Source organism: Aulostomus chinensis, chromosome 1 (genome assembly GCF_037954235.1).
Source record: "Aulostomus chinensis isolate RoL2024-O1b breed Wild chromosome 1, RoL_Achi_v1.0, whole genome shotgun sequence".
Lineage (NCBI taxonomy): Eukaryota > Metazoa > Chordata > Actinopteri > Syngnathiformes > Aulostomidae > Aulostomus > Aulostomus chinensis.
The window spans coordinates 57628413-57645123 of NC_141320.1; the positions used below are offsets into that span (position 1 = coordinate 57628413).

General features: G+C 46.5%; 1 protein-coding gene across 3 annotated transcripts in view; it reads right to left on the reverse strand.

Annotated features, from left to right (window-relative positions):
• Positions 1–352: 352 nt before the first annotated feature.
• Positions 353–16711, reverse strand: part of pudp (pseudouridine 5'-phosphatase) — a 19069-nt gene continuing 2710 nt past the window's right edge. Inside the window, exons 1-4 of one of the 3 annotated variants that reach the window (XM_086211880.1) lie at positions 16535–16669; positions 15463–15681; positions 13195–13424; positions 353–860 (exon numbers count right to left, since the gene is read on the reverse strand). In XM_086211880.1, coding sequence (XP_086068006.1) covers positions 684–860; positions 13195–13424; positions 15463–15681; positions 16535–16613 — 705 coding nt within the window. In that variant the 5' untranslated portion in view covers positions 16614–16669 and the 3' untranslated portion in view covers positions 353–683. Of the gene's footprint in view, positions 861–13194; positions 13425–15462; positions 15682–16534; positions 16670–16711 lie in introns of those variants that run through there. The other 2 variants (XM_086212038.1, XM_086211965.1) reach the window with 2 other exon arrangements.

The following is a 16711-nucleotide window of genomic DNA, read 5'->3' on the forward strand; positions in this document are numbered from 1 at the left end:
TATAGCTGCTACTTTAGCTGCTGGAGCTGCAGCTGTAACTGTTTTTTTGCTGCTGTAGTTGTTGCGGCTGCTGTAGCTGCTTCATTAGGTGCTGCTGTAGCTGTAGCTGCTTCTCTAGCTGCTACTGTGGCTCGGGTTGCTAACCGTCCCGTATTAGCCGGGACGCCCCGTATTTGGGAGGCGCCTCTTTTAGCTCAAATACGGGGTGTCCCAGCTAATACGGGACAGATGGCAACCCTAACTGTGGCTGCTAAAGAAGCAGCTACAGCGGCTACATTAGCAGCGGCAGCAGCTAAAGAAGATCATCATAATAAAAAGAAACATCTGACTTCAAATGAATTTTTCTGATCAAATGTTTGATTTTATTTTTACCTGAAAAAGACAAGACAATATACAGTACTGATATACAATACATAAACTAATGAAGTACAAGCCAAAGCAGTTACTCAAGATTACTTTTTAAACCAAGCCTGACTGAAGTTGGACCTACATCAAAACATCTGGCATCAACTTGACAGGACACTTGTTTTTTTTCCCCTTGTTCGCTTAGTTGTCATGGTAACAGCTGAGTTGTCATCTCTGATCGGAAACTGCAAAATCACTGACAGATAAACCATCAACGTTCCTGAGGCCACACAGGAGAGTAGCGGGGGAGGGAGGGGGTGGGGGGCCTCGACTGCAGCTCAGTCGTATGCTGGCAAGCCGAAGAGTTGCGGCTGGAACTCCTCCATGCTCCTCAGCCTCAGCGTGGCCTCCCGCGTCAGGCCAGGATCCAGGTTGTCATCAGGGACCATCACCACCTGCATCCCAGCAGCCAATGCCGCCTTCACGCCATTGGGGGCATCTTCAAACACCAGGCACTGAAGAGGACAAAGACACAGAGAAAGGTCAAAGGTCAGAGGTCAGCTGCTAAGCCCAGAGGACAAGGTGGGGGGTTGAGGGCATGAGGTTCTGTGTCCCACTGTGAGTTTGCTTAGCAAACATCAGATACTCGATCCATTGTCTACACCGTTGGCTGTAGCCCCGCCTCCCACCTGGCGTGCAACGGGCCTCCAACTGTGACTGATAGGAAGGTAACATGTTATGACATGAAGATCAGCTGATGAAACCGTGATGGGGCACCGAGGTGCTCTCCGGACACGTGTCATGGTGGTCACGTGTGGTTTCCTTTGTGATCATCACGCGAGTCACAATTATGCGTACGAGTATGCCTGATGGTTCTGGCTTGGTGGTCGTCTCAGTGACACCCTCAGGAACACGTCACACTGACTCTAACTCTGTGTGTGTGTGTGTGTGTGTGTGTGTGTGTGTGTGTTTTGAGGGTTTGCGTGTTGACGCTAACTGCTGCTAACATCGGAGCCCTTTCAACTGCCTTGCATCATCCAGGGCGGCTCCTCTGTACCAACCTGAGAATACACCAGAGTGCGTGTCCTCCGTCTCTCTCAGTTTTCATCTAGACAATAGTAGTGCTTCAACACCGTGTCCTCAGAGACACGTGTGTTCTGCGTGTTCACAGGAGGACACCAAAGGACGCTACGTGTCTGGCACGCTGCAGTCTAAACCCTCTCAGTACTGATCCTGGAGCAGTCCTGAGAGGACAGCACAGAGCGGGCTGCCGTCCTGCACAGTCCAACTAGTTGATGCATTGGAGCTTTCTCTTTCTCCATACGTAAGTGTGGGTGTGTGTGAGAGAGAGTGAGAGAGAGAGATAGAGTGAGTGAGTGAGTGCGTGCGTGTGGAAGCTTTGAAATGAAACACACACATTCTTCATTCTTTAACAGCCAGTACAGCTGAGCAACAGCAGAGAAACTGTGTGAAATCATAACTGAATTATAGGAGCGACTGCACTGACACACAGACACACACAGACACACACAGACACACACACACAAGGTTCTAGAGATGCGCCTCTAGAAGGTGCAAGCCTGGGTTGGAGAGACAGATCAGGAAAACCGAGCCAAGTTTATGGAACGCCTGATAAATCAGAATCCCAATCAATACGAACATCAATTGATCAGAATGTCTGGAGTGATGATGTCACATGGACCTGCACTGGTGTTCTGGAGCGGAACCTTGAGTCAGTTTAGTTTGAGATGAAGGGAACAAAGCAAGTGAGGGGCTCCTCACTTCACCGACTGGAGGGAAGAGACAGAGCTTTACCGGCGTGTGTGTGTGTGTGTGTGTGTGTGTGTGTGTGTGTGTGTGTGTGTGTGTGTGTGTGTTTGTAACACAGCTACAACTTCAGGATGAGGAATGTGAATATTCCTGGTGTTTATTATCCAGGACATATAATAAGAATACTTTATTTATCCCACACTGGGGTAAGTTACATAGTAACAGCAGCATTTACATAGAGAAGAAGAAAGGATAATAGAAATAAAAAAGGATAAATATATTCATGAAATAAGAAAGTATGAGGAGTCACCAGGATCCACATAGGCAATGGAATAAAGGAAAATATATATATATATATATATATATATATATATATATATATATATATATATATATATATATATATATATATATATATATATATATATATATATATATATATATGCTCTCTGCTGCCTGTAGCAACAGGATCCAGGTCAAATGGGTGGATGATATGTGCGGTCGAACTCTAACCAACTGACACGCCTACATGTGTCATGTGACAACTCCGCTGTACTACGGAAGACCGAGGACAAGAGCGCGTGCAGCGTTCGGCCTGCTCGTAGTCCTGCGAGCAGTGGTGAGTGAATAAGTGACACTGACAGATTGTCTGCTGCATGCTCTAAATGATGGCGGCGCCCAGGGCGGCCGGAGCGAGGGATGTGTAACATTTCATCATCTCTGCTGTGGAGAACAGAAATAAAAAGTGGATGATAGACACGAGCAGAGAGTGTGATAGTTCCCAGAGGTCTCTCTCTCACTCACACACACACACACACACACACACACACACACACACACACACACACACACACACACACACACACACGCCCTAGGGGTCAAGGTCAGGCTTTGTAAGCCCGCCAGCAGGATGCTAGCAGAGTGTATCGCTCTGGAGCTCATGTGTTGATGTCATCATGGTTACCTAGCGTCTCCACTAGCACCTGGACACTAGAAGTGGACCAGGTCTCCGTGTTGCTCCGAGTGTTTTACTACTATTGGAGTAAAAACTGGTGGCCCTTCTGCCTTCTGCTTGACTACTGGGAGACCCCTGTGTGTGTGTGTGTGTGTGTGTGTGTGTGTGTGTGTGTGTGTGTGTGTGTGTGTGTGTGTGTGTATACGGGCTAAGTGCTTTGAAAGGAACTCAGACTTCACTGACACATCATGCGTCCTGAATATTTCAGAGAGGAAACAAACACCAAGCGAGCCTCTCAGTCAGGGCCCGCCTCAACCCTCCAGGGCCCGCTTGAGTCCGTCTGTAGAAACCTTTCACAGTCCTTGTTGCTTTCTCACCATTTCGCCCATCATAAGAGTTCTAGCTCTGGACACACACACACACACACACACACACACACACACACACACACACACACACACAGCTGTAGCTAGGAAAGTGTTTTCCTTTATTCCATTGCCTATGTGGATCCTGGTGACCCCCTGCTGGTTACTGGTGTGTGTGTGTGTGTGTGGGGGGGGGGGGGGCAGGTCCAGAATAATAGTTGCTATCTTGTTGCAGTATCATTATATGCACATCAACAGCTGCTCTGGCCTAAAGGGACCTCAGCAGCTCCATCAAGTCTGCTAGAGTGCCGGTGACACGCATATACGCATATACCTATATGTATATATATCCTATATATATACATATAGGTATATGCGTATATGTATATATATAGGATATATATACATATACGCATATACCTATATGTATATATATATATATATATATAGGATATATACGCATATACCTATATGTATATATATCCTATATATATACATATAGGTATATGCGTATATGTATATATATAGGATATATATACATATACGCATATACCTATATGTATATATATATATATATATATATATATATATATAGGATATATACGCATATACCTATATGTATATATATCCTATATATATACATATAGGTATATGCGTATATGTACATATATCCTATATATATATATACATATACGCATATATACAGATATACGTATATGTATATATATAGGATATATACACATATATGCATATATACATATACGCATATATACACATATACGTGTATGTATATATATCCTATATATATACATATACGCATATATACACATATACGTGTATGTATATATATCCTATATATATATACATATACGCATATATACACATATACGTGTATGTATATATATCCTATATATATACATATACGCCTATATACACATATACGTGTATGTATATATATCCTATATATATACACATATACGCCTATATACACATATACGTATATGTATATATATCCTATATATATCCGCTTGGCCGTCTTCTTTAGTCTGTCTCAGGGTCACCACGTCAACATGCCCGCTCTTCTCTCACAAGACACCATGAAGGTCAACTGAAGGACATTTCCAGGAGTCTCTCAGAGTAGCTGCTCTGTTGTTGGAGGAGAGACCTGATCAGGGGTGTCTTGATCGATCGACCTGATTTGTAATTGTTCCTCATACTGGAGCCCGACTGACTTTGCTCTTTCTCACATAGAACTGAATACTCTTGTTCATGTGTACTAGCTTGAAAACTTCTATTTCTCAGATTATACTGCAGTGAGGACGCTGTGGTACAGCAGTTACCATTCTACCATTCCTCCAGCAGAGGGCGCTCCCACAGCAGTGAGGCGGTGTCTTCAGGTCCTCATCTGTCACTCTCCTGGGACAGCCCCCAGTCTGCTACGTTAGCTAGCCTGCTAACCCCAGCTACTACTTACTGCGTACTCACTACCTCTGTTTACAGCGTATTCTTAGAGAAGAGTTGGATCGTTGCAATGATAGTAGACAAGAAAAACCGCAGTAGCGTTAGGGGTGCACTAATGCAGTACTTTTACTTTGGTGAGTGAGGGGTACTGCACCTCGAGGCACTGCTGGCCACTACAACAAGATCATTATCACGTGCCCAACCGGGCCACCGTCCTTCCAGGGGACAGGACCACAAACCAGAGAGACCACCCACCGCTGGGGAACTCCACACTGGAACCTCCCAGGTGCTGATCCAGTACCAGCTGGGTCTTGCTACGGTTTGGTTAACCCTGCTACAGGTTGAGGAGGTACTGCTTGTGTTCAAAGTACGTCAATTTTAACAATCTTGATGGAAGAGCTAGCCCTGCTGCTACCACGCATCAGTGTTGTGCAGTGAAAGACTAGCTAGCGAGATGTGGCCCAGCTAGAACTGAATGAATGAATGAATGAATGAATGAATGAACGGGTGTTCAAGGGTTCAGGCCTCTGAGGTGCAACACAAGGTTTCCTGCTACTCTTTGAATCCCTACTTCAGTAACACTGAGTGACGAGGTGCTCCAACAGGGCCTGAAATACTCCGTCAGTTGCACCCAGCAGAATCACGGGGGCTTCAGCTTTGCTGAGTATGTGTCATGTGACTTGGATCACACTGATCTACTGCTGTCGTCTACGTAAGCACACATTTGGACTCAATTTGGAGTCATACGTTACAAACCCCTGAAGATGGAGCGGGATTCAGTGAGGAGTTACGGCCCTTTTACCAGCTGCCAGCTCAATAGTGGCACCTGCCTGCCACTGCTTTAACAATGAGAACACATCGGGTTCCTGTACCTGACACGGTACGTGGAAAGTGGCCGAGACGGCGTGTCTGAGGAGAGTGTCTAAGGGCGAGGACACAGCAACCTGTTCTGATGGTGGATTTCCTCCAGACTGACCAGCAACAGGAGGCGCTTTGCTGATGCTGCCTACAGTTTCAATATCAGACATAACCCACTTGTTGATTCGCATGAGAAGAGAATCTCATCTCCTCTTTCGTATTTATTGATCCTGGAGCTGTTGCTGGCCCTACCGTCCTGTACCCGTGGGTTCTAGGTGGCACCTCCATGCCAGTTTAAGACAGTTTGGTCGTAACTGATGTTACATGGGTTGAAAAGTAAAATCTGAGAACTCAGTGGAGTGATTCTAAAGGTGAGGTGGACATATGCAGACGTTCCCTTGTGATCACGCATGTCCGGTAACACCAGGGCTACTAAAGCAGTGATATTCATTGGGGACCTTGTAAGGACAGGCTACGATCTTCCCACCGTCTGGGCACCCAGGTCACATGATCAATGTCCATGGTACACGTGGTGACCTCGTGTCTTACGGGAGCAGGTTTGGACTGCAGCAGACAGGTCAACAAGCTTCGTAGTACAGAAAACAAGTTTTCCCTGAAGCTCCGTTGCTAATCCTGTGACCCCAATGAGCATTGTGATGTCAGAGCGTGTTGTCTAAATGGAGATCACGTGGCTCATTGATAAGTTGTTGGGTGGACTCGTAGCAACTTCACTATTCTGTATGTCCGCTACAGTTGCATCATCGCGAGAATCTTCGCCCTCAGCCAACAAAACACAAATGTTTCCTCAACGGAGAGAATCTGGGCTGAAGTCAGCGCTGCGCTCTACTGCCTCAACACACCAGCCTTCCAGCTTTGGAAGACTTCTTTAGGCTAATGAACTCCAGCGTGAGCCCACACGCTGGCCCGTCTGGACGATGGACCGCACCATTAACTGCACCCACGCGATCTCGGGGAGGTGTGTTGCAGCAGCCATCGCTTAGCACTCGGCTACAGCACCAGCCTTCATTTTCGCAGGTGTGTGTGTACTGGGTGACTACGGTAGGATTTGTCAGAGCAGTAATGGGCCAATTTAATGCTCAGAAAGAAAAGTTCACATCTTAATTGTAGCTGATTTGAATATGTGGATTACACAGCCTTCCCTGGTGTAATGCCTGGTATGATTAATGACGGGGGAGAAGCAGCTCTGGGTTCCTGTCAGTGTGAGCGTGAACTTGCTCACTTTCATGTTTCATTAATCTTATTCAGGCCGCCCAGCACACCTTCGGTCAAATCTCCTGTCTCATCCTCCATGGTGCTCTGGACTTGCGAGGAGTGTCTCTGCTCTTCTCTCTTTCACTGAGGGGGGGGGGGGGGGGGGGTGGTTCAGACAGCAGCGCCGACGCCACATTACTCACCTGTGAGGCCGCTGAACTGCAGCGTCCGCATTCAGGCACGGGGGCGTTCTCTGTTCGGCCCCCCCGGCATTCTGCACATCACATTAAATCACATCCTGTAATACATTTGCTCTGCCGCCGGAGATATTTTCATAAGTAGGACACACAAGGGCTCACTGTGTAGTAGGACAAATACTTCAGTATTACCACTTCCCAGCATCTTTTACCAACAACAAGCTTCAGAGTTGCTCCCTGGTCGTAGTCTGACGCAGTTTGGCTCCCTAGGGCTTGTGGGTGGGGCTGTATCTCTTTTCCTTGAGGAAAACTGTAGCGCCCTCTAGCATTAGCAAGTGCTACTGTTAACAAGCGGAACTAGCGGTGATTTACTGACACGGAGCTATCTGTGGCCTTCATTTCCTAGTTGCTGATATGTGATGATGAATAGTTCCACTGTATACGGGTACTAGGCTGGTACTGCAGTACCTGTGGTTGTAAGAGAATTCTACAGCATATTCTTCAATATCTGTTCAGCCTGTGTGTGAAGCCCACATAGCCCACGTTACCAGGGCATCCTGCTGCAGGACGACGGATGATGACATCATTCACACGCGCAAAACAGAGCTCATATGAGTCGTTAGCAAGATCACTTATTTTCCTCTAAGTTCCACAAGTACACACACCTCTCTCTATGTCTCTCTCTCTTTGGAGGACTTTCATTAATGCAATACATTCCCTGGCCCCTCCCTCTAAAACTAACCATCTCAACTGACCTCCTGACCCTAACCCTGACCCTCAACCTAACCTGAACCTAATTCTGGCCTCAACCCTAAAACCAAGTCTTGACCGTTAATTGGTCCTTTGAAGATGTAAGGACAGACTAAAATGTCCTCACTTCTCAAAAATGTCCTCCCTCTCTTGGTTGAAAATATATTACAGTCCTCAATAAGTGGCAAGAACACACACACACACACACACACACACACACACACACAAGCAGGAATTGGATATACTTGCTCATTATCTCTGCTGGCTGGGGGCGTGGCCAGAGTGACCACTGGCATCTCAAAAATGTCACAGAAAGGTTAACACAAGATGTGAGGTCCTGCTGGCAGGGACAGCTAAGCTAGCTAGCAGCCAGCTAGCTAGCAACCAGCTAACTAGCTACGAGCCAGGTAGCAAGCCTCGCCTCTCCCCAGCAGCCGTGACCTTTCGGAGAGAACAGTCCATGGTGAACCGCCTAGCATGAGGATAATAAAGAGGCGCTTGGATGAAACAACGACTGATTAAATGTGGAGACAAATCGAAGATAGCTAAATAGATTCAGATGTACAGTATGTATTTATAAATACGACTGCAGAATTTTGATACTGTACTGGAGGAAGCAGCTTGTGTAGGTTCTCTCCAGAAATGAAGCTTCCCCTGCTGGTCGTACAGGATCCTGACCTCCCTGAACCCTTTGGAGGAGGTTTGTTGATACCCAGCTCTCTTTTTAGCATGCTTATAAAGTGTAGGAGTCAGCTATTAGCTTCATGGTCATGATGTTGTCCTGTAGAACATGCGAGAGATGGTGGACATCTCACCCTTTTGCATGTTTGAGCAAGTTGAAGAGGTGGTTTGATATTGACTCATCAGCCTTTTAGTCCTGAGGGTTTCATTGTACACTAACAAGAGGAGTATTGGTCAACTCTGTGTGTGTGTGTGTGTGTGTGTGTGTGTGTGTGTGTGTGCGCGCGCGCGCGCGCGTGCGTTGGCGGGAGGGTGGTCAGACCTGCTGCCGTTTCACAACCTGCTCCTCTCATGAATGTCACCAAAACTCCTGGCAGCGTTTCTTTTCGTGTGGCGCAATGAGAACACTGAGGAGTGCGTCTGTCTTGTCACGGCAGGGAAACCCTGAGGATGCACTAACCAGCTATAGTGAAACTACTTGGCCGCTTGCTGGCATTGCCAAAATAAAGCTTGTGTTCATCCTTAACACTCAGTGACACACAAATATGCACTGTCCTACACAGACATTAATAAATATGACCGTACATGTAAAATATAAGTATAAATGCAGCTCTCCCAGGCACTCACACGAACACACACACACACACACACACACACACACACACACACAGTTACAACAAGAGCATAGTTGATATTGATTAAGCCAATAACACCCAGATAGTTTGAGGGTGATTAAAACCTTTTTGAAGCTATTTACAAACCCCCCCATAACCTGATTCCTTCATTTTAGCAGACTAAAACACACACACACACACACGTCTGGTGGTGTTGAGCAGTGATGGGTTCGGGGCAGGAAGACTGTTACTACCCGAGGCCCTCTTCTTCTTGTTACCCCCTCCTGCTCTCTCTTCTGTCACGGAGTGGGAGCCAGGGAGTGACGCATCATCATCCGTTATTCCACTGAACACTCCGTCGATTCCCCCTCTGAGCCGCAGTATCATATCTCATCAAGAAAAATGCCAGCCCTAACTGCAGCTGGCTCCAGATTAAAAAGTCAGGTGGGCCGCGCCACAGGCAGGAGCCTTTAGTGGAGCTGGCTAGAATCTATCTATGGGATGCCACCAATTTCCCTCTTACATGCAGCTATAAGCATCCAAATGTGGTACTTGATGGTACATTACTGGCTGCATCTCCTCCAAAGTGGTTTCAGAGCAGGTTTATGAAGATTGAGACATGATTGACAGGTATGAATACAGCCGCAGTTCACAGCTGCCACTGCAGCACTGAAGCTCAGTCACTCAGAGCGTTTATCGAAGGCTTCCATCAGATATCAGTATTGGTGATGTCACATCCTACCCATGAGACATCACATGACTGTTACCCAGCCCTCGTCGCCAGTGGCCCCCTGAGCAGCGTCGGATGATTCTCTCCACCCCTCTGGGTATTCCATGACATTTCTTCACTGCTGCCTGCTAAACAAGTCGCCCCTTGCCGAGGACTGACCTTGACTACATGCTCTACAGCTCTGGAGCCAGCAGAGCCAGCGCCGTTCTTTACATCGGGAGTAAAGCAGACACCTTATTAGCTGCATTTAGCCACAGCTAAGGTCTCTAAGGTCACAGGTGAATTTTAAAACAAGAAGCTATCTGGACACTCTAAAGTAGGCGTGGGACTCACACAGGAAGCTTTATATACTCAGAAATGTTTTTACTGTTTTTATTCACCACCATAACAAGTGAAGATTCTAAATTTGGAACATTAGGTTTTGGTGAAAAATGAGTTCATACTGTGGGACAAGGACCAGTCCCAGTTGTTCTTCTGATGGTATCTGGGTCAATCAGTGACACTCGTCATTTCTCCCTTGTGACCATCTGTGTTTATGTAAATAATCCTCCACAGTTGTAGCCTGTTCATAAACCCACAACAGTTTGTTTGGATTTGGATTATTTGAGTGTGACAAGCTTGAGAGAGCCCCTACCACCAAGCTACTACTAGCTACTTCCAAGACAGCAGCCACACCGGCTAACGGCCAGACACAGCCAATATACCTATCTGTGGCTAATGAACTGCTAAATTTACAAGCTACATTCTGCATGTATGGCTAACAGGGAGCTCCAGCATCCACTTTTGGTTAAAGGCCAGCTAAAGTCTCTTTCTGTGGCTAAAGGCCAACTAAAGTCTCTGTCCATGGCTAATGGCTAGATACAGCTAAAATCACTATTTGCGGTAAATGAGCTGCTAGTATAACCATCCATGGCTACAGGGCAGCTACAATCTCTGTCCATGGATAAAGTGCAGTTAATGTCTCCATCTGTGGCTAACAGGGGAGAAGTCAATGGTTTGGTTTTTCTAACACCGTGAGAAAACTAAGAACAGCACTTTGAATAGCGCAAATTTAAGGAATGTTGCATGTGAAACCTGCAGCTTGTTCTCAGGTGTAGGAAGTCACTTACTGTGTCGGTGACACTACTGACTGTCGGTGGCTAACAGGCAGCTACAGTGTCTGTTCATGGCTAATGGCCAGATACAGCCACAATCCTTATCTGTGGCTAATGAGCTGCTACAATTACCATCCATAGCTAAAAAGCAGCTACAGTCTCCATCTGTTCCTAACTGGCAGCTACAGTCTCTGTCTACGGCTAACGAGCAGCTACAGTCTATGTCCATGGCTAACTGGCAGCTACACTCTCTGTCCATGGCTAACTGACAGCAACAGTCTCTGTCCATGGCTAACTGGCAGCTACAATCTCTTTCCATGGCTAACTGACAGCAACAGTCTCTGTTAATGGCTAATTGGCAGCTACAGTCTCTGTCCATGGCTAACGAGCAGCTACAGTCTCTGTCCATGGCTAACTGGCAGCTACACTCTCTGTCCATGGCTGACTGACAGCAACAGTCTCTGTCCATGGCTAACGAGCAGCTACAGTCTCTGTCCATGGCTAACTGGCAGCTACACTCTCTGTCCATGGCTGACTGACAGCAACAGTCTCTGTCCATGGCTAACTGGCAGCTACAATCTCTGTCCATAGCTAACTGGCAGCTACAGTCTCTGTCCATGGCTAACTGGCAGCTACAATCTCTTTCTATGGCTAACTGACAGCAACAGTCTCTGTTAATGGCTAACTGGCAGCTACAATCTCTTTCCATGGCTAACTGATAGCAACAGTCTCTGTTAATGGCTAATTGGCAGCTACTATCTCTGTCTATGGCAAACGAGCAGCTACAGTCTCTGTCCATGGCTAATTGGCAGCTACAATCTCTGTCTATGGCAAACGAGCAGCTACAGTCTCTGTCCATAGCTAACTGGCAGCTACAATCTCTGTCCATGGCTAACTGGCAGCTACAATCTCTGTCCATGGCTAACTGGCAGCTACAATCTCTGTCCATGGCTAACTGGCAGCTACAATCTCTGTCCATGGCTAACTGGCAGCTACAATCTCTGTCCATAGCTAACTGGCAGCTACAATCTCTGTCCATGGCTAACTGGCAGCTACAGTCTCTGTCTGTGGCTAAAAGGGAGCAACAGTCCACAAACCCAAATTTGGCAGCAACCGTTTTAAATGACTTGCTTCGACTACATTTATTTCAAACTAAACTATGGAACACCCAGCAACCATTTTCTCTCCAGTGGTGCCTGTGAACAACAGACAATTGAGTGCTCACGAACACATTCATACACTGAATATGTTCAGACATTTATGTATTAACATTTCACTTTTCCAGGCAATGAGTAATGTGAGTGGGCAACCGCTAATAAGAATTAATTCATTTCAAATGTTTTCAGAAGCACAGTTATTTCTGGTCTTTAGAGATGTTTAAGTGAGATGTTGAACTGAATTGGCAGGCTGCCAATTCAGTTCATGAACAGCTCCAGGGAACAGAGTCAAAGCACCAACAGAGGCCTTGGAAAGACAGGAGAATTCAATGGTGTGGTTTTTCTAAAGCTGTCGGAATACCCTGAACAGCGCTTACAAGGAATGCTGTATGTGAAACCTGCAGCTTGCTCTCAGGTGCAGCAGGACACTTTGACCTCTTCGTCATCTTTCACACTGGGATGCTAACAAGGGGACAGGTCCTTTTCCCCCTCGATCAACTTGTTCCACGTACTCCACCAAACGGCATCCTTAAAGAACATCAAGTCCATCTCTGCCAGTGACGAGATTTAACTGTCTTGTGACGAAATACTGCATATCTTGGTCCAAAAACAAAAGCACAAGAGGCTCCAGCAGACAGATGGACGCTGTGGTCCTCCAGGGGGGCCTGTGGTGCTGCACCTGGCCCCCTGAGGAGGAGGAGGAGGAGGATGGGGGTTCTGTTGGTACAGGGACTAGGACCAGGACTATTGGGTAGATTTTATAGCATACAAAACTACAGAGATGACGAGACTCTTCCACGGCAGCAGTTTCATTAAGTTTTCAGCAGAACTTTTCACCCATCTTTCAAGAATATTTAGTGGCCTTGACGATTAACTGCACCTAAAACAAAAAATAAAAGCATTTTCTCTTCTTCCATCCTATTAAAGGTTCTTGTGATGGTCCTTCAAAATAAGAGCAGCAATGGTTTTATTGTCTTTTTTGGGAAGGCCCCAAGGAGAACTTACCGTGTGTGGTGAGGCGGGAGGCTGGAATCTGCTGGCGCACACCAGGAAGGAGTCGGGCTGGGGTTTGGCGTTCTTCACCTCCGGGTCATCCCCCAGAACGATGTGGTCAAACAAAGCGAAGAAACCTTGGTGCTGGCTCGTTTTCAAAGTGAACGTGACGCCAGCTGAGCTGGTCGCCACGGCGATGGGGATGCGGTGTTTTCGCAGGTGGTGGATGAGTCTCTCCACACCTTGAACACACGTCACAAAGAAGATGGCTGTAGTTTCATAGCATGGCAGCTTGTGTCGGATCCTCTAAAGTCAGTCTTTCGGCTGGACGGCGCCCTCTCTGATACCCAGAACCGTGAGAGGACAGGTACGTTGCTGTTGTTCAGGCGAGGTTTTGATGCAGCTGTTGTGCATCATCATCTGCAATCATGTTTCCATCACAGGTACGAGAAAAACAAAGTGGAGGTCAAACCAGCTCGCCCTGACAACAGTCGCCATGACAACAATCCTAACAGTTTTTATAATGTAATAATAGGTAAACACATGCATACAGAGGTACCTTTGTGTACATGAGTATATACACTGCATACAGGCAGGTGGAAGGATGTATTCACCTGGGACTCGCACCTGGGGTGGCTAACAAGAGCCCCCCCCAGTGAGTCAGGGATGGTCACCACGTCGAATGTGACCCCACTGTTGCAATGATCCTTTGTTGTAACGTTGTTGTTACATTATTATTATCAATATTATCATATTATTAATACATTGTAATATAATAACTATGTTGTTAATAACGTTAATATTATCATGAGCTTCACTACTTATATAAGTATTAAGTTGTCATTATTACATTATCACCATTATAACCTCCATTACATTACCATTATGTTGTTTACGTGATTGTTATATTTGTTACATTGTAATTCTTCTCTTTATTACATTGTTACTACCATAATTATTTGTTATAGTTTGTGACTGCATTATGACCATTAGGGTCGTTAATGTTATTACTGTTATATTCTTAAAATCTTTGTTTTTACATTGTTACATTATATTATATGATCTTATCAACATTATCGGTACAGTTATTATCATGATCTTGTTATTACATTATTAATACATTGCTGTTATTAATGTTTGCTCCTGCCCGTGTTTTTTCGGACCCGTCACAGCAGCATCACATGACCCCTGTGGGGAAGCTTTGACGTGAGCGAAACAATACTGGTTCTAGGGTTGGTTCATGCGTCCCATCTCCCGATTCGATTTTCCGATTTATTGACGATTCTCAATTACCGATTATTGCTTTTCCTTAAGGAACCTCAAACCAAAATAAACAACAGTTATTTGAGTTTGGCTTCCACTCCCTGTTGACATGATGAGCTCTAACAGTCTCATATGAGATGGTGGCTCTGGATGCCACGTCATTGCTACCCCGGGAGCAGGTAGGGGACTCTCGGACTAAAATCTGTCTCATCGTAAAAAAAACAACAACTCCGGGATGGTATCACATACCACGGCTCCAAATAGTACGCCACGTTTTCCACAACACTGTATGGCCGCAAATCTTTTGCAATGAAATAAGACAGCAGTAGACGTAGTGATTTTTTTTAGAGCGCTCTGAGCCCAAAGGTAGTTTTGTCATCTCGTGGAGCCAACGTTGATTCGGCGGAATGACGGGCTTCACACAGTCATCTTTAACCCACACAGCCTTCATCCATCCATCCCTCCATTTCCTTCCGCTCATTCTGTTAAGGGTCATGGGGGGTGGAGCCTATCCCAGCGTCTACAGGTGAGAGGAGGGGTTCACCCTGGACAGGTCACCAGTCCATCACAGGGCCAACACATAGAGACAGACAACCATTCACATACATTCAAAATAAAATCGTGCAAAAAAAACAATCGATTTTTGAAAATGTAATAATGGAGTCATACTCATCCATTCCATAACCGTGATTAATTAATAATCAGACATTTTTTCGCCACCCCTAACTGCTACTTTGTTTTGTGACATCAGGGCGAGGACACAATATACCCCCAGAATTTGATAATGCTGGTCATCAAGCGTCACTACAAAGCCACCAGATCAGGACCAGGTTCCTGGTTTCACCTCATCATGCCACCATTCTTTTCCAACACGTTCTAGTTCTGCCCCCCTCCCCAGCAGTAGTATGAGCCGTCTCACAAACGGGGGACTACAGACTGAAGCACCAACAAAGCGGGGACTGTGACCTGGTTCTCAGGTGAACTGGGTTACCAGCTGCATGACTGTGGCAGGTGTACCTGGCAGGAGCTGGGCGGAGGGAAACAGGCTTTCCTGGATCTGTCTGCTTTCAGTCAGGAGTTCCTCCGCGGTCATGGGAAGCTCCAGGCGGTCCCGGATGATCTGGGCTGCGTCCAGAGCCTTCATCCCCATCACGGATGACTTCACGTCCCACGTGTACTGCTTTCCAAAGGGGTCACATATTTGCTGGAAGGACACGGTGTAGAGGCGCTCGGTGTCTGGGAGCAGGGGACACAATCGGGAGGGATGACTTGGGCCTACCAGAGCAGCCATGTTGGGCTGCCTTCACGAACGACTGACAATAAACACTTCTTAGTCACGGATCAATGACCCATGAACTGATCATCACTCACTGATCTGATCAGTGACTCGAGACCTGATCATTGACCTCATCATTGTCTCTAGACCTGACTACTGACCGTTGACTCTAGACATGATCATTGATCACTGACTCTACATTTGACCATTGACTCTGGACCCGATCGACTATTGACTACAGACCCGATCACTGACTATTGACCCTAGACCTGATCATTGACTCTAAACCCGATCAGACTATTGACCCTGGACCTGATCATTGACTCTAAACCCGATCAGACTATTGACCCTAGACCTGATCATTGACTCTAAACCCGATCAGACTATTGACCCTAGACCTGATCATTGACTCTAAACCCGATCAGACTATTGACTCTAGACCCGATCATTGACTCTAGACCTGCATAACTGAACCATATGTATGGAAAATCAACAGTCAAGCCCACTCGCCTAACTCGGGTTTGACAGGTCGTATCAAGCCAAACCTCCTTAGAAATCCTCTCACTTTAACGGCGGGGCTAATATCATCAGCTCCACTGGCGCCGTTCAGGACTCGTTCCACCCCTGGGAGATTCAGCAGGTACTAAAACCTAATTCGGCACACACTTGGTCGCTAAGAAAGTTCTTCCTCGCAGTCAAACTCTAACTTTTTGAAGTCACTGACGTTTGCGGTCCGCAGAGCAACGCGGTTTTGGGAGAAGGAGCTGGAGGATGAGACGTAGCGACACAACCACCGGACTACCGAGTTCCTACCGAGTAACAGTCCGTCCATGTCAAAGATGACATGACTCACAGGTCCGTAGGTGCTGCAGGTGGACTCGGACTCGGACATGCTGATGCTCTCACTTCCGGGTCCAGCGTGATGCGACGGGAAGCGGGAGGGACAAATGAAAGCAGCCGTGGATACCGCCCCGAAAACTGTAACATCCT